At 45.7% G+C, this 21,868-nt stretch overlaps 2 protein-coding genes across 2 annotated transcripts; both read left to right on the top strand.

Moving 5' to 3' along the window:
* On the top strand, positions 1-5,841 carry BRS3 (bombesin receptor subtype 3). Its single transcript, XM_026685333.2, has 3 exons — positions 1-495; positions 1,574-1,922; positions 4,902-5,841. Exons 1-3 carry the CDS (start codon positions 62-64, stop codon positions 5,295-5,297), a joined length of 1,179 nt encoding a protein of 392 aa, XP_026541118.1. The 5' UTR covers positions 1-61; the 3' UTR covers positions 5,298-5,841.
* Positions 5,842-10,102: 4,261 nt separating this feature from the next.
* HTATSF1 (HIV-1 Tat specific factor 1) lies at positions 10,103-20,969 on the top strand. The gene is made up of 9 exons (XM_026685312.2): positions 10,103-10,703; positions 12,789-12,996; positions 13,365-13,412; positions 14,794-14,948; positions 15,208-15,371; positions 15,807-15,906; positions 17,095-17,184; positions 18,821-18,958; positions 20,572-20,969. The coding sequence occupies exons 1-9, from the start codon at positions 10,413-10,415 to the stop codon at positions 20,848-20,850; spliced, it is 1,473 nt and encodes a 490-aa protein (XP_026541097.2). The 5' UTR covers positions 10,103-10,412; the 3' UTR covers positions 20,851-20,969.
* The last annotated feature ends 899 nt before the right edge of the window (positions 20,970-21,868 follow it).

Genomic DNA, 21,868 nt, shown 5'->3' with positions numbered 1-21,868 from the left:
ATGATATGGGGTGAGTTTTAAGGGTTTCCTATTAGTTTAATTCCGCCCGGAGCTTTCAAAAATGCCCAGGTCATCACTGCTGGTGATAAATGCTGATCTCTATGAAGATGTCAACTCAACAGAAGAGCCGACCCCCTTAATGAGCAACCAAACAAGCCAGGAAAGCTGGTCTGGAGATGCCTCCCTTGGTTTGGGGACCCTCTGCGTTATTTATGCAGCCTACGCCACCATCATTTCCATGGGTCTCCTAGGGAACGTCATCCTTGTCAAAGTCTTCTTCAAGATCAAATCCATGCAGACCGTGCCCAATATTTTCATTACTAGCCTGGCTTTTGGGGACCTGCTCCTTCTGTTGACCTGCGTGCCAGTTGACGCTGCCTGTTACATCGTGGATACGTGGTTGTTTGGACGAATTGGCTGTAAACTCCTGTCTTTTATTCAACGAACCTCAGTGGGGGTATCCGTGTTCACGCTCACGGTCCTCAGCGCTGACAGGTGAGTTTCGACCATTTAACTGTTCATGAAGGCACTGTAAGAAATGAAACTTCCTAGTCAAAATTGGACTATGCCAGTCCATAGACTTGACTGTCAAATGGCCAGATCCAGCTATTTTCATAGCTTAAGCCCTGCATTTTTTGTTTCTGTCTGATCACTCCTGACCCTCAGACAGTTGGTAGCTGGGATAATCTTCTGACCAGAAAGGGATGCAAATTCTGATGCATGGGAGATTATATTTGTATGAGTGTAGGCTATGAGTTTGGAAGATTTGATTTTCTAGTGGAGCAAAATCACTGCTGTTGAGCATCCCCTTATCCTTTAGGCTATTTCAGTGTTTAAAATGTTCCTTTTCATTTCCAAGTAATGGGAAGCCAATGCGGTTTTTTTCCTTAAAGGAACAGAATCGGAAAATTCTGAAGCAAATTCTTTAAAATTCACTAACATCTAACAAAATGATATCATTTACGGCGCAGCCAACAAATGAATGAGAAAGGATAATGATATGATTGAAAAACAAAATGCCTTTAAAAAAAAAAAGAGAGAGAGAATCTCTGCTGTATCTTGGTGCTACCTAGTGGTGTGGGAAAGCAATTTACAAAAAAAACATGAAATGAAATGCCAGGATGATTAGAACATCCCTGCAGCCTGTTGCCTAAGATTTGCAGAAGTTTTAATTTTCTGGACTAAATCAACTGGCCTTTATTAAACTTGAGCAGTTCAGAGGACAAGTATATTTGCAATAAATAAATGAATAAATAAGTAGCACCAGAGGTTCAGCTGTTGAACATCTGGACCAGGGGAAGATAACATAGACCCAGAGCTTGGAGGGCGGAAGTATCATTACAAGACCTTTGTGTTGGGTTCAGGGGCTCTCTGAATAAAGTCACTGCGACTGTATGGTGTATTTTTCTTTCCCTGCACATTTTGGGGGTAAGAAACACACAGAGACTGTAGTATAATCCTGAAAGACTCAACACAGTATGAAAAATAAAGGACCTGACCCCAGATACCTTCCCCAAACAGAGGGGGAAAACCTTCCTTAGCCTTCCAAGAGCTGACATACAGTGTTTGGTAGGTACAAGGCGATTGTAAAACCCTTGGAGCTCCACTCGGATGCCGTTCTGAAAACCTGCTGCAAAGTTGCTTGTATCTGGATCGTCTCCATGTTATTTGCTACTCCGGAAGCCATCTCCTCAGACCTCTATACTTTCCACCTGCTCGAGAAGAACACCACCCTCGAAACCTGCGCCCCGTATCCCGTCTCAGAACGTGTCCTGCAGGGAGCCCACTCGCTGGTTTGCTTCTTGATCTTCTACATCTTACCCCTAGCGATCATATCGATCTACTACTTTCTGATCGCCAAGACCCTCTACAAAAGCACATCCTGCATGCCCGCGGAAGAGCACGCTCACGCCCGTAAGCAGGTAAGCAAAGTTTTCCAGCCTGCATTTCTTAGATTGGGGTCTCCAACATCGGCAACTTTAAGCCTGGTGGACTTCAACTCCCAGAGTTGGAGACCCTTGTCTTAGATAGTTGGGTGGTCAGGGTTCCCAGCACTAGTGGGATCCTACCTTAGTTGCTACCGGTTTGATGGGGGATCGCATGTGTGTGCGTACCTGTGCCCCTAACAAGCCAGTCAGTTGAGAGGATGAAGAAACAAAAAGCTAGAAGCAAACCCTCCCCACCCTCCCATGCATTTTTCGGTCTTTTATAATCTCAGCTGGTTGTTGGAGGCTTTTTGCCCCCTCGTCTCAGCTGTTTGGTGAACTGGTAGTGATTTTTACTATTACTGTAGTTCAGCTGAACCGGCCCGAACTGGTAGCATACCACCACTGGTTCCAAGTAATAAATCCACTGCAAGTAAGAACTCTGAGGCAGGTGAATTCCTCAAAGAATAGCTTTATTGGAAATATATTGGTGCACATCTGGTGAAAACCAACTTTGAGGGGCCCCTTGGTTTTCACCTAATTAAAAGTCCCCCCTCAACCCCAACCAACCAGTCACATGGCCCAAATGGTGCAGCGTCCTGATCTGGTGACATCACTCCTCCTTCCTCCATTCTCAGGTGTGAGAATGTCCTTGGTTCCCAAGAGAAAGTATTTTGCTTTGACTACACGAGCCCAGCTATCTCGAATTCCCCCCTCCCCATCAGGATTGGGATTCTACTGGTTCAGCCTGGTTTGGGCAAACCGGTAGCTCCGAGGATCAGCTGGGAACGACGATCAGCTGTTGGGCCCACTCGCTTGCCTGGGCTCTAGGCTGTGCTTTATATCCTGTTTTTCAAGCTCAGCCGATTCGAATGGCACAGCAAATTGCCACGCATCAGCTGTTTAACACACAGGGATTGCTAGAGAAGGTCTGTAGCAAATGTTTTGTCCACGCGCTTTGCGTGCGTTTGGTGCGCATGTGTGCAAAGCACGCAAAGCGCGTGCTCACCGAACCAGTTGTTACACCAGTTGAATCACCCCCTCCCTACCCCTCACTCCAGTGTGGCAACACTGAGGCCCCAAGATGGCTTCCCCCAGGTCAGCTTCAGGGTTGACATGGGCCTTTTGAAACAGAAACAGGATTTCACCCGCCTCGCTTAGACAGAGGTCTTTTGGGGGACATGGAGGTCAACCCAATGAGATCACTCAATTGCAGGATGTTTGCAGACAAGTGGGCTAGTGGGTGTCATAAATAGACTGTGTGGGCTATGAAAGGTTGAGCCAATGGACCTATTTGGTCCCCAAATGGCATCACTGTTTTGGGATCCAGAAGTTCTCTTTGAAGTACACCTGGCCCACAAGAAGATTAAGTGGGGAGAAAGCATTATTATTGTTTCATTGTGCACTACCGAGTCATATTTGTGAGATGGCCAGCTGTATAAAGTTTATAAAATAAAAATAAAGTATTCTATCTATCTATCATCTATCTATGTATCTATGTATCTATGTATCTATCTATCTATCTATCTATCTATCTATCTATCTATCTATCTATCTATTAAATCAATAAGGTTTATTAATCAGGCTACTGAGGTGGGCTTCAGCTTTGAATCCCTAATCCATAGTAATCTGGAACTTTACTCCATAAAAAGCAAATTTGGCCTTTTTTCCCCACCCCATAACCGTGGCACCCTTTTTCCTTCTACTTCTTATGTTACACAAGACCATGTTTACTTTGCAGTTTTTATCAAGGGCAGGCTACACCCAGCTCTGGTTTTTTGCTGATAAGTGGCAGAAAGTAACCGGGGAGATGTTCCTCAGCTTGTATCTCAGGGGAAAATATGGCAAGCAGCAGAAGCAGTAGCAGCCTAACTTTTATTTAAAAAAGAAGAAGCTGAACCTAGGCTGATCTAAGTCAGTCCTTGACTCCTCAGGGGAATTCTGGGAATTGAAGTCCTCAAGTCTTAAAGTTGCCAAGATTGGACCTCCCCGCCCTTCCAGTTGACTTCTGTCACTAAGGCAGGACTCTTCCTATTTCAGTGCCTTAACTGCTATGCCAATCTGATTCTCTCACCAAATCTTTATTGAAATGGGGAGCTGCTCCTCCATATTTTCCAAGTCCATAAAATTAAATACCTCTTTCTGTAAATTCCACGAAGGAACTGCAATTATTGGAAGCAGTGTTGGTAATATTTAGCTGGCTTGTAGAACATAAGACTGTTGATGGGTCATGTTTTTTACGGTCCAACATTCAGAGTAGTGCTCAAGGACCAGATAATTTGGATGAACTGTTATATGTTGTCATTATATTATTGGTTTAAAGCAGGGGTCTCCAAACTTGACAGCTTTAAGACTTGTGGACTTCAACTCCCAGAATTCCTCCTCCAGTCATGTTAGCTGAGGAATTCTGGGAGTTTGAAGTCCACAAGTGTTAAAGTGGCCAAGTTTGGAGACCTCTGAGGTAGAGCAACCAACCAACCAGCCAATCAATGGTCATGCTATCTGGGGATGATGATGTTGACTAACTCATCACATTGATGGAGATTGAATTTGAGAGCACGTGTGGATGTGATCCTTTAAGCCAGGGATCTTCAAACTTGACAGCTTTAAGACTTGTGGACTTCAACTCCCAGAATTCTTCCTCCTCCAGTCATGTTAGCTCAGGAATTCTGGGAGTTGAAGGCCACAAGTCTTAAACTAGCCAAGTTTGAAGACTCTTGGTTTAAAGCAAAGGAAGGAAAGAAGGAAGAAGGAAAGAAGGAAAGAAGGAAGGAAGGAAGGAAGGAAGGAAGGAAGGAAGGAAGGAAGGAAGGAAGGAAGGAAGGAAGGAAGGAAGGAAAGTTCCTTTCTTTGGAGTCATCAATAAGCCAAAAAAGGTCTAGCAGTATTTATCTCTTGTTGCCATGTTGATGTTGGCCTATTTTAAGAAGCCTATGAAGAAACCAGGAACAATAATTTGCATTTTTTCCCCCTTAGATTGAATCCCGCAAGCGAGTGGCCAAAACCGTGTTGGTCTTAGTGGGTTTGTTTGCCTTCTGCTGGCTACCCAACCACATCCTCTACCTGTACCGTTCCTTCACCTACCACACTTCCATAGATACGTCCGCTTTCCATCTGGTGGCCACCATCTTCTCCCGAGCATTGGCCTTCAGCAATTCCTGCGTCAACCCCTTCGCTCTCTACTGGCTGAGTAAAAGCTTCCGCCAACATTTCAAGAAGGAAATCTCGTGTTGCAAAGCCAAGATGCCCGTCCGAAGGGCCAGCCTCACCCAGACGCAGCCCCCGAGCCGAGCCATGTCAGTCACGGGCTCGGAAATCAGTGTCACTTTGCTCACGGATTATAGCATCACCAAAGAAGAGGAGAGTGTTTAATTGCACTTGGGGATCTGTCATGCCTGCTAGATCTGCCAGCAAGATCCAGAAAATTGCCGAAGGGAGAGGAGACTCAGCAGAAAAAAATCTTCCCAATGCATCTTAAGATCTCACACCTCGGCATCACGGAACTTTCCTGCAAATCACAGCCATCTGTTTCACACGTGCACATCCCTGGTTTTCCTCCCAAGCTGCCCTCCCAGGCATGTTCAACTTAACCAAACCCCACCTATTCCCTTGGCCCTTTGCAAGGAAGAGCAACAAGAACCTGACTTGCTTTAGGTCAGGGTAGAGAATATTGGCAGCTGCATAGGAAGGAAAGGATGAGCTGTTAGCTTGCGACTGCAGGAGGAGAAAAGGGCTGGCTAACAGCTCAAATAGCATTAACATCAAGTCGCAGCGTTGGAAGGGACCTTGGAGGTCTTCTCGACTGACCCCTGCTCAAGACTGACCCCTGACCTGATTCCATTTCAGGCAAATGGTTGTCCAACCTCTTCTTAAAAACCTTCTGGAGGCAAGCCTGTTTGTCATTCTCCTTACTCGCAGGTTGTTTCTCTCTCCTGGATTTCTTTCCATTCACTGTTTCTTGCATTATAGAAAGAGGAGATACTGGGGGGGAGGATTAGTGTAAATTAGTCATAAAGTGGCTACATACACCATCAGAACCAGAGGTGGGATTCAGCCGGTTCTGACCAGTTCTGGAGAACCGGAAGTGGAAATTTTGAATAGTTCGGAGAACCGGCCAATTCCGTCTCTGACTGGCCCCACCAACCCCATCTCTTCTCTGCCTCCTATTGAGTCCCAGCTGATTGGCTGGGTCTTCTTTTGTTGCCCTGCACAGGAGAACGGAGCTGGAAAGCAGGTTAGTGGGGTGGGGAGGGAATGGTGATTTTGCAGTATATCCTTCCCCTGCCATGCCCCCCAAGCCACGCCCCCCCCAAGCCACATCCACAGAACCAGTAGTAAAAACTTTTGAATCCCACCACTTGCTGGTTGCAAATAACGGCCAATAAGCCCCTCCCTTCATATCCTGCTTCCAGAGACATTGGCTTCTGCATTCAAGGCCATCATGGAGCGATATGAGGACTTTGAAATAAAGGTGGTCCTACTGTAAGCCAGTGGATTTACGATGGTTGCCGCATTATCGTTTTCTGTGATCGTCTCAGGAGGCTTCTAACACACAAAGTCAATCGGGGGAGGAGGAAGCAGGATTCGTTTAAGGACTGCATGATTTGCTTAATGACTGTGGCTGAAAAAGTCATTAAAGTCGGGCACAACTCATTTCACAAACACATTGCTTCGCGACGAAACTTTCTGGTAGCCCTTAAGTGGAGAACTGCCTAGCACGTCCTTGCCCCTTTCTTGAATGAAGTGAGAGCTTTGCATCTATCATCTGAAAGCAGGTTTTCTCTCCTCTATCGTACTACAGCCTTGTTGTGAAATTTCAATGATTAAGCCCTAATAAAGCTTGCTTTCAGTACAGCAAATGGTAACTGATTCTGTATTGCGAGTTGCTACTGAAAAACAGACTTGGGAGGGACCTCGGCGGTCTTCTAGTCCAGTGGTCGCCAACCAGTGGGCCGGGGACCTCTGTTGGTCCATGAGAAAATTGTGGTGGTCCACAGAGGAAGGTCACCCGCAAAGCAATTAATCCAGGCTGCACGGGAACACAAGGCTGTGCCGCCGACATGGCCCGCAGGAACACAAGGTTTGCATTGCGAACAGCATGAGGTAGTGAGGGGAGGGGGGAAAGGGCAGGGGGGGGGAAACTTGCCCCATTCGGCCCACGCGCCTGGGCTGGTCACTGGGCTGCTTCTTTCCAATTCTTTCTTCTTCTGCTTTTGGCTGCACGCAAGGAAAGTAGAAAGAGTCTTTCTTTCTCTCCCCCAAACTCTGCCAGAAATGAGTCTTTGGGACCCTGCAAGGCCTCCTGCTCCAAGAAGCTGTGCTGGCAAAGACTCATTTCTGGCAGAGTTTGGGGGAGAGAAAGAAAGACTTCTGCTGCTTCTGCTGCTTTCCTTGCATGGAGCCAAAAGTCCCTCCCTCTCTGTGTCCCCCTGAGAACGAGCTGGAGACGGTATCCTGCGATCCCAAATAAAGAACGATCGATCGGTAGGAAAACGGGGTGGGGAATTTTCCTGCAGACTTTTATTTTTATTTTTCCCAGGGTCTCTGGTCCACGGGATTTAAAATTATGAGTTTGGTGGTCCCTGAGGTCAAAAGGTTGGTGACCCTTGTTCTAGGCAGGAAACCCTGTAGCCATTCCAGACAAATGGCTGTCCAATCTCCTCGGGAAAAACCTCCAGTGTTAAGAGCCCGCAGTGAACAGAATCCAAAGAGGACAATTTCTAATTTTATGAGGTTCGACCCATGCCCAGTTGTGAGACCACCTTAATACTCAAAGAGTTGGGTTTAGGCTTATCATCAATACTTTTTCCCCAAGATGTTCAATACTTTTTCCCCAAGATGAGCGTGGCACAATGATTTTGGGAAATTCTTTTTCGTTTTGGAACTTCCTATGAGTTTGAAAACTCTGCTGCAGCTTTTGGTTGTTGTTTTTTTAGCTATCCCAATCTTAACGAATCTCATTAGAAGCCTCCTTCTCTTGATCACAATTTCTACCAACATTCAGATGAGTTGGAGGCCTGGAGCTAATATATTTTCCAGGGTTTTGGTTACAGCATTGCTCCTGTGGGTATGCCGCGGGAAAAATCCCCACTTAAATTAGGAACCAACTGCTGGGTTGTTTCTACTGACACTGGAATAGAAATACTAGATTTTACTGTGCTCAGCATGGTGCAATTTTTGAGCTGGGGCCAGGTTGAACTGCACATTTCCCTACGGATTTGATTCCTGTCCCTCACTAAGCCATTATTTGCTGTAGTATGGTTCGTTGACCAAGACACAGTTGGTTCAACACACATCATTAACCATTGTTTATGTGCCATGGTGGCTGAGTTATACATACTAAACTTTTTTAAAAACCCTGTAATATCAAGCACTCAATAATTGCACTCATTATCTGTCATCATTTGCACATTCCTTTGAAATTATATTGCGCTTAATTTTATTGAATTTTCAGGAAAAAAAATCTCTTTCCAACAGGGCTGGAATGCTGCTGATTTCGGCGCAATCTAAATCACTATTTTCTCAGAAGTGCCATTTAATCCAGTGAGTTCAATATTAAATGAATGCACTTAAAGAGTTTTACCCAAGTAAAAAAATAACCAGCTGGACTGAGCTGGTATATCTCCAGCTTGTACTGCCCAAAGGAAGCCAGGCATTCTCCTGCCTTATTATTACAGTATCACAATACGTTCCGAGTTCCTATGCTAATGCATTATTTAAACTGCTTCTCTTATTGTAATATTTTGAAACCATTCCAATTCAGTAAACACTATAAACTTTTGACGCTATTCATCTTTTTTTTTTTTAAAAAAAATGCAACCGATGCATTTAGTTTAAGATCATAAAAATCACAGTCATCTCGAAACCATGGTAACTCAGCTCGGATCTGGTGCATTAGGAGCAAAACAACCTCGGGGCCAAAATTGTGAGGCTGCTTTCCAAAGTTCTATTTTGGAATCGTGAAAGGATCTCTAACAAGGCAGCCGTGGTACCAAAGTAGAGATGAAGGCAAAAGGTTATTGACAAATCTAAAATTACATCCAGCAAGTCCTTCTGACAGCTCGTTGGGTGGTGATTTAATGCCCCTTCTGGACAAGGATTTCCCTGTTGCATTTGAATTATCGTTCAGCTGGGTATGACAGCGAGATATTTTTTGCTCTGGAGTATCGATTTCAAAGGCTTGATGCTTCACAGCCACAAAGGCAAGGAGTTTAATTTATGGGTGCAATTCCTCTAAGGCTTTATTAACAAGAAAATAAATAAAAGATCTGAACGTTGAGGTCTGAGGATTTTCTTTAACAGCAGTGTTTTTCATGGCTGGCTGGGGAATTTGGGAGTTTAAATCCATGCTCTTAAAGTTGCCAAGTTTGAAAAACTCTGCTTTATAGTAAAACAATGTAGAATATCTTGCTTTATTTTCTCTATTTGGAGGAGCTGTTTTTTTTTTCTAATCACTCAAATGTCTGCTGGGGCCATTGGCTGTACAGGAGGTTGCAAGCTGTGGATGATGGGCTTCATTGTTCCCACCCAGCCTCTGTTGTAGGTTGGAAGGCGTGGATGATGGGCTTCATTGTTCCCACCCAGTCTCTGCTGTGGCTGTACATGAAGTTGCAAGCTATGGATGATGGGATTCATTGTTCCCACCCAGCCTCTGCTGTAGATTGGAAGCTGTGGAGGATGGGCTTCATTGTTCCGCAGCTCCAGATCACATCAAGTTGGGATGACATAAGAGTAGAATTTATAGAATTTTATAGTATAACCCCCCCCCACCCATTTCATCCAAACAGGGGGCCATTCAGGCTGGGGATGATGGAAGCTGTAGTCAACCTCTTTCTTCTGTACGAACTGTATGGGCACCCTGATCCTGCTGTTGACATAGAATGGAAATGGATGAAATCTGAGAACTGGGAAGAAAATTTCCTTTATTCGTTTAGGAAGGAGAAAAAAAAATCAAGATTTCTTCCCAAAAGGGCTAGGAAAAGAGTCTCTTTCTGGGCATGCGTAGTGCCCTCACTCTGATCTCCTTCCGCCCTTCCCTTCTCCGCAGCTCTCTGACGGGCTTGCTCAACTCTGAAGCTTATTGGCTGCCTTTGTTGATTGCCATTTTCGGCCTAGTCCCGCCTTCTTTTCGAAAAGCGACTTCCGCTCTCGCGCAGTGAGCAGCACAGGTCCTTTTCCCCCCATCAGCTGTACGTTGATAACAGGAGTGGGGGGCAGAGGCAGGGGAGCGCTTCTGCGCTTGCGCAATAACTTCCTCCGACGCAACGGCGGGGAAGCGCCCTATTTGCGTCTGCGCCGTCGCCTGGTCACCCATTGAGGCCAGAAACCGCGGCTTTTTAGCGCGGCGGAGCGGGTTGGAAAAGCCGGCGGGGACTCGGCCACCTCCGAGCGGCGGCGGTACCCGGCTCCACCAGCTCGGGATGGAGAGGCCCGAGCCGAGCCGGGCCACGAGGGGGCGGGGCCGCGCGTGCGTCGCAGACCCCGCGCATGCGCCCTATCGCCGGGCCTGCTGCGAGGCGTTTCCAGGCCGGGCCGGGCCCGGGCGGCACCCTGGTGGGGAGAAGCGACGCGGGAGGAGGCGTCGAGTCAAGCGGCACCATGAGCGTCGGCGGCTCGGACCGCAACGAGGAGTTCCATCAGCAGCTGCGGCTGCAGGAGCTCTACGAGCGGAAGAAGGAGGAGGAGGAGGAGGGCGGCGACGAGCCCTTCACCTACACGGACTCCGCCGACGGCACCCAGTACGAGTGGGACCGCGAGAAGAAGGCCTGGTTCCCCAAGGTGGGCCGGACTACAAGACCCATCCTCCACCGCGCGGGGAGGGGCGAGCGCAGGGGGAATCCAAACCCCCGCCCCCGCGCCTGAGGTTCTGTGGGGGGAAAGGCACAGGTCGGGATTTTGCCTGATGGGAGTTGTAGTCCTAAAGCTGCGCTTGACGGTCTTCTGGTTTTGAGGCTGCAGAAGTCTTGCTTTTTTTTCCTTTCCTTTTTTTTGTGGGGAGCCTTTCCTTTGCAGGGGAGCCTTTTAGCCTTTCTTATAGAAACCAAATAATAATTTCATTAAAGGCGGAGATCATTTTTCTTTCTTAGCATAATAGTCCCTGCATTGTCTGTCTACAAATTGGCTGCACGGTAGTTGCTCTGGAGAGCGAGAGGGGTGACACATAAATTTATATTCTAAAATCTCTCTTATCTCCATCTCTCTATCTCTATCATCCCTATCCTGTCTATCTCTCTCATCTATCTGTCTCTATATCTCTATCTCCATATCTATCTATCTATCTATCTATCTATCTATCTATCTATCTATCTATCTATCTATCTATCTATCTATCTATCTATCTATCTATCTATCTATCTCTGTTTCGCCCTCATCTTCCTGTCTATCTCTATCTCTCTGTTTATATAAATCTATAAATCTCTCTCTCCATCTCTATATCTCTATCATCCCTATCTATCCTGTCTATCATCTCTCTCTCTCTCATCTCTCTCTCTATCTATCTCCATATCTCTATCTTTCTATCATCCCTATCTATCCTATCACCTGTCTGTCTATTTCTCTCCATCTCTGTATCTCTATTCTATCATCCCTATCTATCCTGTCTATCATATATCTCTCTCATCCATCTGTGTCTGTCTGTCTGTCTGTCTGTCTATCTATCTATCTATCTATCTATCTATCTATCTATCATCTATCTATCTTTCTATCATCCCTATCCTATCGTCTGTCTGTCTGTCTGTCTGTCTGTCTATACCTACCTACCTGTTTCTCCCTGTCTATCATCTCTCTCTCTCATCTGTCTGTCTGTCTGTCTATCTATCTATCTATCTATCTATCTATCTATCTATCTATCTATCTATCTATGCTCTCATGTATCTTTATCATCTATATATCATCTATATACACACACATCATATGTACACACACACATACACACACAAACAAACACACACACACACATAAAATAAAGGTGCCAAATCCAGTCTCAAACTTCAGGCTGACTAAGCAATGGACTTCGTTAATAATAATCCTCATTTCCTGGGGCAAAATACCATTTTTTGAGACGAGCAATGAACCTGCCCAGCTGGATTTCCTTACTTGCTCCTTTGGCTTGCTGTCCTTCTGACCTGCCTTATCTCTCCAGCAGGATCCCTTTACTAGGTTTTCAACCTGCCTGATTAAAAATAGATAAGTAAAAGCGATGAATACATCAGATACTCTGAAATGGGGAGTACCACAATTCAGTGGGTTGGTTTTTTTTCTCTCTCTCTCTCAACCTTGGCAACTTTTCAGATGTGTGGATTCCAACAACTTCTCACTCTTCCAGAAATTATTTACAGTACTTTGTTTTCTAAGTTGGCATCTAGACTCAGGGTTATTAACCTGTGAGCTGCATCCAGTGTGGACTTCTATCTACATTGTGCAATTCTGCTGCTGAATCAGGTGAAGTGCAGTTGCTTCTGAAAATTCTCTGACTTCGCTAAATTCTGAAGAATTTTTGTAAGAATGGGGACAATTGTCAGCATTTTTAGGTGTTCAGAGAGAGACAATTTTGCAGGCCGTGTGTTAAGGGAGAGTAAACATTCTGCAACTTCTGAATGACTTGATCTCAAAGATATGCTGGTGCTCCGAGTAGCTTTCTGTAGTAAACCTAGAGTAGCATCCTTTTTACTCTCTCTGCAGGCCTGCCTATCCCTCTAAGATGCCTATCAGTTGTAGTGCCATTACGAACGGTTAAAAATGGAACATGGCCGGCATTATTTGTTTCAGGAGGCCACCTCGGCCCTCGATTCTTGCAATAACTCACAACTTAAAAAGCTTAAATTTGGTCTCTAATCGGTGTCCTGAACAATGTCCTTTTTTTAGGTCACTGAAGATTTCTTGGCAACCTACCATGCTAACTACGGCTTCCCCACCGAAGGCTCCAATACCTCGGCCTCCGCTGCAAAGACTGAATCTAAAGCTGCTGCGGATTCCAAGGCCCCCAAGGCTCAGCCCAGAGTAGAAGCCAAATCGTCGCAGCTGTTGCCCACAGACCCTAAACAGAAAGGAGAAAAAAGAAAAGCCGATGCAGGCAAGAGAGTCTCCGCATTGTGCATGACTTAGAAGTAGTCTGCTCTTCAAGAAGAGATGCAGTGTCTTCCCGCGGAGTTGTGCTTGTGTGGGGCGGTCGTGCAAGAACATCTTTAGAGCCGACTCTAAAAAAGAAAGCCTTAATGTTCAAAGGATCCAATGGCAGCCGACTTGTAGGAAGTTGTGAATGTTGTTAAAGCTTTGATAGGTGTGAAGAAGATAGGAAGGTGCCAGGTTTATATCCCAGGAGTGTCTTTTTTTTTTTCTTTTTCCGTTCTTTCTTCCCCTCCGCAATCTGATGTGAACGTTAATCTGAAGAGCTGTTTTCTTTAGAGGTGCAATCCTAACTTATCATCATTTCCCCTCTAGGATGGTTTCATGTGGAAGAGCAGAAAAACACAAATGTTTATGTGACAGGTGAGGAGCAGCCTTGACTCTTTGCTGGCTGTGAATGCTGTGTGTGGTGAAATGGCCGTGGTTCTCCTTGGAAATGGATTCAAGCCCCTGAATATCGTTTTCAAATATTTCACGGCACACGAAATCTTTACCTCGGCACTGAGGGCTGTGGAGTAAAATTTAAGCGGGTAGGAAGAGCACTAAGTAACACATTCATTTAAACATTCTAGTCCTGTATATTCGAATTATTTGTGAAGTGCCTCAAAATGCCAAAGGCTGGCTTGGCGGTCAGTTTGTTCCCCTTTGTTTCCTGCTCTCTTCCTGAACTGAAATTTGTCTCCATTTGAATAAGGGTGGGTGTTTTGCTGTGCTTTAAAGGTGAGGCCAGCGCCTCTAAACAAATTCCAGTCACGTTCTTTCCTAATTAGAGAGTCACCTTGTGGCAACCCCGCTTTGGGTACATGGTTTAATACCTTCGCAGTTGAGTGGGAAAACGACTTCCCGCTGCATCTGGAAGGGCCCTTGGCATGCGTGATGCAGACTCCCATTTCGTAGCTGCATAATGCTTGCGAAATGCACAATATTTCTGAAGCCTCCACTGTCTTGCTGGTGCCCTGACTGGCCCTGGCTTTGATGCACAAGGCACATCAAAAGAACAATGCTCCCTGCCTGGCTGTACATCCATGATTTTGAGGCTTGATCCTGTGTGTCAGCATTCCCAAGTAATAACCCCATAGAAATCAGAACTGCGAGGCAGGCAGATTCCTCCAAGAACAGTTTTATTGAAGAATATTGGCACAAACTGGTGAAAACCAACTCTGAAAGTTCCCGCGATTTTCACCTAATTAAAAGTCGTCCCCCCACTTTCCCCCAAACAGTCACATTGTCTAATCAAGATGCTGGCCAACTTCACGAAACCGGTCCCTGGTGCCCCAAAGGTTTTTTTTGGGGGGGGGAGGGGGGCTGCTCCTGCAGACCGTCATCCTTACTGAATTCAAGGAGCAGATAAATCCGCCGTCACCGATAGAATAACCTTGCAGGGCTCACCTCAAACATAATCCCTGGGTCCCAAAGCTTATATTTTGAACCGAGAGTGCAGGATTTGCCGAACCGCGTTAAGGATTTTATATCCAGCTTGGGAGTTAGAAAACCTGAAGTAAACTACGGTTGTCCTTTAGTAGCCCATTGTTTCCCTCACAGTTTGGAAACTAACGTGGCCAAATTGCAAAAGCTGTCAGACCGTGTGGGAATGAGAGGGAATAGACAAAAGACTCCACAGGGGGGAAATGTAGACTGTGGCCAAAAAAAACCCCCATCAACGTTAATGTGGACATGGTAACGTTAAAAATTCAGTGTGGTTTTGTTGTGGCATTTGTATCTCTTCAAATTTTAACCTTTCCAGGTTTACCGCCCGACATTACAAAAGATGAGTTTGTGGAGGTGATGTCAAAATGTGGTATCGTTATGCGCGATCTTCACACGGAGGAACCAAAAATCAAACTTTACAAAGACAAAGAAGGAAACCTTAAAGGCGACGGGCTCTGTTGTTACTTAAAGGTTAGTTGTTTATTCTGTCACAGTATAACACCTTTATGGTGATCCTACGGTTGCAGTTGTCATTGCAAACACAGAGTCTCTTTTTTTATTGAAATTTAATTTCATTTAACTTGTGGGCATTCCTGCAGACATCAACAAGATTTATGAGAAGCGTGTGGCAATGTCTGTCACAAATATTGTTCCTTTTGTTAGGTGGGGGAAAAAGGGGGTCTTTTTAAAGCAGGGTTTTATTTTATTTCCTCTCCCTCCCTTTCCCCAGAGGGAATCGGTTGAACTTGCGCTGAAATTGCTGGATGAGAAAGAAATCCGAGGCTACAAACTACATGTGGAAGTTGCCCAGTTCCAGCTGAAAGGCGAATACGACGCCAGCAAGAAGAAAAAGAAATGCAAAGACTACAGAAAGAAGCTGTCCCAGCAGCAAAAGTACGTGGCTGTTTTTCAGGATACCTCAAAACTTTTATAAGAATGTTTCGCTTTTGAGGTTCAGCTCCATTTGCCTGTGGAAAACATAGCTAAAAGACTTGCCTTTTCACGAAACCCGGGGCTTTAAAAGGTTGTCTTTGTTTTTTTAAAATGCATGAGACCTTGATCTTTAAAGTAGCTCAAATCACTCAGGAGGCCAACTCCTCATAAAATTGTGGATTTAGATGTCAAATTAACTTTCACGTAAGTGGTTTATAAATAACATCAGTTTCAAGGCTGCTGGAAAACTGGCTTTCCTTACTGGGGAACAAAAATTCTGACAACTCTTGATTTCAGAAGCATCCCGTTAATTTCTTTTTTTCCAACAACAAAATGCTTTTAGAAACTGAAGAGAACCACCCCCTCAACCTCTTAAATGTTGCTTCATTTCATTAGACTGCTGGATTGGCGGCCGGAGAAGAAAGAGGGGAGTGTGAGATTGCGACATGAGAGGGTTATCATAATCAGAAACATGTTTCATCCCAACGATTTTGAGGTAGGTTAAAATAATAATAATAATAATAATAATAATCATCCAGCAGGAGTTCATACACTGCAATCCCTCCTCCCTAAGGCCTGGGAACGTGTCGCCTCTCAAAGATGACGAATGAAGTTGGCCTCGTCACAAGCAGAGAAGCGTCTGGCATAATAGGGCCAGCTAAAGTTAGACAGGATTGTTCCATTTTTAGGCTGTTTCTGGCTGAGGCTGTTGGGACTATCATATCCAGCAATTTAATTTGCTGCTCCTGCATTTGAAGGCATAACGTTACCCTCCAGTGGGACATACGCCAAACATATTTAGCAATAGCATTTAGGCTTCTGTAGAATAGAATAGGAATAGAATAGTTAAGAATTCTTTCTTGGCCAAGTGTGATTGGACACACAAGGAATTTGACTTGGTGCAAATGCTCTCAGTGTACATAAAAAGAAAAGGTACATTTATCAAGAGTCAAGAATCATCAGGTACAACACTTAGTAATAGCCATAGGGTACAATAAGCAATCAAATCATTCTAGGAAACAGTCAAAAAAATCATTAGGATACAAACGACAAAGTTACAGTCATGCAGTCACAAGTGGGAGGGGATAGGTGATAAGGAGTGATGGGAAGATTAATAGTGGTTTTACAGCACTCTATGGGTGGTTTGCAATGATTATTTGCATATTTCCCCCAATAATCTGGGTCCTCATTTTAAGACTGCAGAAAATTGGAAGGCCAAGTCAACCTTGAGCCAGGTTGAACTCCAGGTGTGGGCAGAGTTGGCCTGCAATGCTGCAGTTTAACCACCCCGCCACCAGAGCTCCTTTATCTGTTCATCTCTTTATATTTACCCAAGGGTTGGGAGTCATGGAGCCCGTAGTCCCAAAATGACTGAAGTTTCTGCTGCACAAAATTCTAACTGGAGAGCATGATTGATGACTCTTGGCTATGGAGGTGTCCCATTGGAGAATATGAATTAAGATACACCCAGGGGGTGGGGGGAAAACCAAGGTCAAGGGTGACAATGAATGATGTGTCTCAAAGTCGGCTACACCCAGGCAGTGCCGTCATGTTAACTCCCAATAAATCCTTTAAAGTTTTGGAAGTTTGGCTCGAGACTCATGATTTAAATGGGAATCCTGACATTTGCTTTCTGAAAGTGTTGGATCTGTTTTTAAAATATGCTTTTAAAATGTCTTTCCAGGAGGATCCCTTAGTGCTAAATGAGATCCGGGAAGATCTACGGACAGAATGTGAAAAATTTGGTCAAGTAAAGAAAGTCATTATATTTGATGTACGTTACCGGAAATACTCCATCCGAATTTTGCATTGTATTTTTGAAACTCTTCTTCTACAAGAGCACTCAAAATTTCCCCCCACTGGTTGGGCTCCCTTTAGAACCGTCTGTTTGGCAAAGAACCAAATGATTTTTTAAAAATTGTCAAACGTTCATTATTCAGCGTATCCCTGGAATACGGCCGAGCCCTTCGAAAACGTTATTTCTGTATTGTGAGCCTTGGAAACAGCAGCTGCATTTGTACAATTAAAATCAGGGAAGTTTTAAAACATGCTACATTCGGCAGTTTGAAAAGGGTTTAATAACCTGGAAAGATTACTAGACTTCTGGAAAAACCCAGATATTCTTATCATTACGGACAGGCGTTAGGAGAATATTCAGGAAATGTGGTATCCAAAGCAACTTAAAATTATTTCAAAGCCTGTTTTGTTTTGTTTTTCTCTCTTAAAAGTGGCAGTTTTAGGAGAGAAGTCATTTTATCATGTTTTGTAAATCCCCAGGACAGAATTTGTGATTCTGAAATAAGGTCGTCTCTGAAATACGGCAGGTGATGCCTAGATTGACAACCCTGAAGCTGGCCTGGCTGTGGCCATTTTCTGTAGTTTTTTTTCTGTAGGGATTTTCAGGCTTGACACAGCCTGGAGCTTCGGAGCAGGGAGGGGAGGGGCGGTGTGTGGAGATAATTGGGGTGTTTCCCCTGGGAACAAAGGACGTTGCCACAGGGGTTTGGCAGATGGAGACCGAAGACAACCAACAATTAGACTGTGTGCTTATTGGATCATGTGGCTGGTTACTCTGTTCTGACCAAGACTTCCCCAGACCATAATTAAGCACACGCTTAGTCCAAACAACTTTTGATTTATTTCAGTGCTGGGAATTATGTTCATTCCCAGCCGGAAATGAATCCCAAACAGTTCCTTAAGATAAGCACCCCGCCTTTCTCCTTTGAATTGCTGCCAACAACTAGAGTGCCAAATGAATTATTAAAAACACCAACCGAAGTATAAAGTCCACACAGAGCTTCAAGGTTTAATCTGAACAGAGGAAACGACTTTGCTTCCTGCAAAGGTTTCTCTACCTTTGCCTTTCCTTTATGCCTTAGGGAAGGGGCAATCACCTCCAAGCCTTACTCCCAAGTCGCCCCTTTTGTTTCGGCTGCTCCCGCCTTCTAGCAGCTCTGCACATATGTGCCCTGGGAACAGGCTCCCCTTGTTCCTCTGCCTTGCTGCTGCCAGACTCCGGAGGCAGCACCCCACTCCCAGATGGTCCTGGTCCCATCTCTGCATTGGGCGCAGAACCCTCGTCTGAGTCCTCTCCAGACTCCTGGACTGGTCCCTGTTCTTCCCCACTGTTCGATTCCGCTGCCGTCTGCACAGGGTGCCGGCGAACCGTAACAGACTCTTGGGGGGGCAGTTTCTTCTGTTACTTTTAATTGGGTGTAAAACCAGCGGGAAAGTAGAGCCGGTTTCCCACCAACTCGGTGCCAATATGATAGGTCCCAGTAAAATGTTCTTGGAGGAGTAGGCCTACCTCGGAGTTCTCTTCGTTGGGGGGGATGTGTTACTTGGAACCTTGACATAGGTCTAATTTGATGGATCTCCCCCCCCCCCCCCCCCCGTTCCTATTTCTGCAGAGGCATCCAGATGGCGTGGCCTCCGTGTCCTTTAAGGAATCCGAAGAGGCTGACGTTTGCAAGCAGGCCCTGAATGGACGATGGTTCGGTGGGCGCCAGCTCTCCGTGGAAACGTGGGATGGCGTAACCGATTATCAGGTATATTTGGCTTAATGAAGGTGGTGGTTTTTTAAAAAAAGAAAAAAAAGGATGAGTAACGAAGGGAGCCAATTAAGACTGCAGGTCGAAACTGGGGGCGGGGTGGGACATGCGTTCTAGTCCTGCCTTAGGGACGGAGTTAGCTGGGCGAACTAGGGCCGGTCCTTCCCTCCCAGCCCTAGGAAGAAACCCTTCATGGCCAACCAGGTCTGAAATCTTACCAAGACGATGGCAGGGACGTTGTCCAAACAGCCTCTGTTGGGAGTCTTGACCGACCCAAAAACACGAATGACTTAGTTATTTAAGTTATTTCATGCTTTGCACTTGGCTTCTGAAATCCCTCTTAAAAGGGATTTCTGATCCGTAGGAGGGAAAACTCGTTTAATGACATGCTGTGGAAGTCGGATTCTTGTCATATACCGTATTTATCGGCGTATAACACGCACTTTTTTCCCCCTGAAAATAGGGGGCAAATGATGTATGCGTGTTATACGCCGATATAATGTTAAGAAGCCTTCGGTGAATGCTGCTGGGATCGGGGATCAAGGACACAAATGAAAGAAGGGGAGGGAGGAAGCAACCGAAGCCTGTCCTTCTCTCTGGGTCAGCTCTCTCAGTCGCTCTCTCGCTCCTCCACCAGCACAGGAAGAAACTGCTTCAAAGAAGCGGGGGGCTTTTCCTGTCGCCTTTCTCCCCCACCCCGTCCGCCCGCCCGCCCGCCCGCAGTGCTCCGTTCTGCCTGCCTGCCTGCCTTCGTTAATGGTTGAATCGGAAACAGCTTCGGCTGAGTAAAAGAGGCGAATAGTTATTATTCTCAGCCGAAGCTGCTCCCAAACAACCAGAAACTAAGGCAGGCAGGCAGGCAGGCAGAATGGGACACTGTGGATTGAAGCGCCACGTGGGGTGGGAGTGGGGTGAAATTTCCCTCTTAAAATGAAGATGCGTGTTATACGCCTGTGCGTGTTATACGCCGATAAATACGGTAATGATTTCCCCAAATCCCATTTTAAATCTAAGCTGTTGACCATGAAACTAAGAGAATGCCTTGAAATGTCTTTGAATACGTCTTCCCATCCTCTCCTCCTCCTCTTCCTCCTCTTCTCCTGCTTCTCCTTTTCATCCTCCTCTTCCTCCTCTTCTGTTCCTCCTCCTTTTCCTCCCCTCCTCCTCTCCCTCCTCTTCCTCCTTGTCTCATCCTCTTCCTCCTCTTCTTCCTCTTCTGCTCCTTTTCCTCCTCATCCCCCTCCTCTTCTTCCTTGTCTCCTCCTCTTCCTCCTCCTCTTCCTCCTCTTCTCCTGCTTCTCCTTTTCCTCCTCCTCTTCCTCCTCTTCTGTTCCTCCTCCTCCTTTTCCTCCTCTCCCTCCTCTTCCTCCTTGTCTCATCCTCTTCCTCCTCTTCTTCCTCTTCTGTTCCTCCTCCTCCTTTTCCTCCTCTCCCTCCTCTTCCTCCTTGTCTCATCCTCTTCCTCCTCTTCTTCCTCTTCTGCTCCTTTTCCTCCTCCTTTTCCTCCTCATCCCCCTCCTCTTCTTCCTTGTCTCCTCCTCTTCCTCCTCCCCCTCATTCTCCCCCCCAAATATCCTCCTCAAATATTGACAACTGATGTCTCACCCCAGATTGAAGAAACTTCCCGGGAAAGAGAAGAGAGATTGAAAGGGTGGCAAGAATTTTTAGGGGACCCCAACCAAGAACGGCCTAAAAAGCCACCGGATGCCAATTCTTCAGAAAGTGGCCCTCAAGCAGCCAAGAGAGACCCGCCGACTCAAGATAACGGGGCCGCCGAAGCCACCGAGGGAGGAGGAGGAGGCGGGGATCGCCACAAAGGAGCCGGCGAAGACGTCGCGGCCTCCACAGACAGCAGTGCGGCAGGCAGTGATGAAGAGGCAGAGACTTAACACCGCTCGCCGCCCGGTCCGAGCGCATGATTGCAGGCTCCCTCGAAAACCCCTCCCCCCGATGCAGTTGTTTGCAAGCTCCACTCCAATCAATGAATATAAATAAATATATATATGTACATGCGCGCACGTTTCCTTGTTAGGATATCACCAACGTGCTTTTGAGGTATTGCATTTAAAAGCAGTATTTAGTTTGTGTGTGTGTGTGTGTTTGTGTGTGTATACACACATTCGTTTTCTTAAGTTTTCGCGGGTACTTACATGTATGGTATTCAGCTTTGTTCGGGTATTTTCCCACGTCATTATAGTTGTGCTTTTAAAGTTGTAGCAACATTTCAGCAGAATCTCATCTGCCATCATCAGGCTTCTGTATTGTGTTTGTCTGTGAGTCAGACTTTTACAATTGTTTCAGTTTTAAATTTGGGGCTAGCCTACTGCTGGGCCAGAATGTTTTTTTTTTTCTTCATCCTGATTGGTTGGGAGTCTTGGTCTGTGTTTATTGGTCTTGGAGTTTGCTGTGTTCTGCTTGATTGGTGTTTCTAATATCTTCTGTCTGTTTTTTGGCTCTTTTTGTGTCTTGATTGGCTGGCAACATTGCGTTCCTGTATTGGAGGCCTTTAGTGCAGCTTGGCTCCAAGTAAATGGACGGCTATCATTTGTTAGGAAGCTGGGTTTCATCTGGGTGCCTGGTTGGGGTGTGTTTGAGCTGGAGGTATCAGGGGGGATCTGTTTGTGCCCAGGTGTTTGCCTGGCTAGTGGTGTGGAGATTTTTTTTGTTTGTGAGTGCAGGCTTCCAAATAATTGACAGTCTGGTGGAATCATCTCTTCTGTTCAATTTAAAACTGAAACCACTGTAAAAGTCTGACTCACAGACGAACACAATACAGAAGCCAGATGATGGCAGATGAGATTCTGCCGAAACGTTGCTACAACTTTAAAAGCACAACTACAATGACGTGGGAAAATACCCGAACAAAGCTGAAGGCCATACATATATTCATTCATATATATTCATGTC

The sequence above is a fragment of the Notechis scutatus genome, chromosome 10, assembly GCF_049901735.1.
Source record: "Notechis scutatus isolate UNSWTSFEM ecotype Mainland chromosome 10, rNotScu1.2, whole genome shotgun sequence".
Classification (NCBI taxonomy): domain Eukaryota; kingdom Metazoa; phylum Chordata; class Lepidosauria; order Squamata; family Elapidae; genus Notechis; species Notechis scutatus.
The sequence above is the reverse complement of the archived record's forward strand: the minus strand, read 5'-3'. Positions and strand labels throughout refer to the sequence as shown.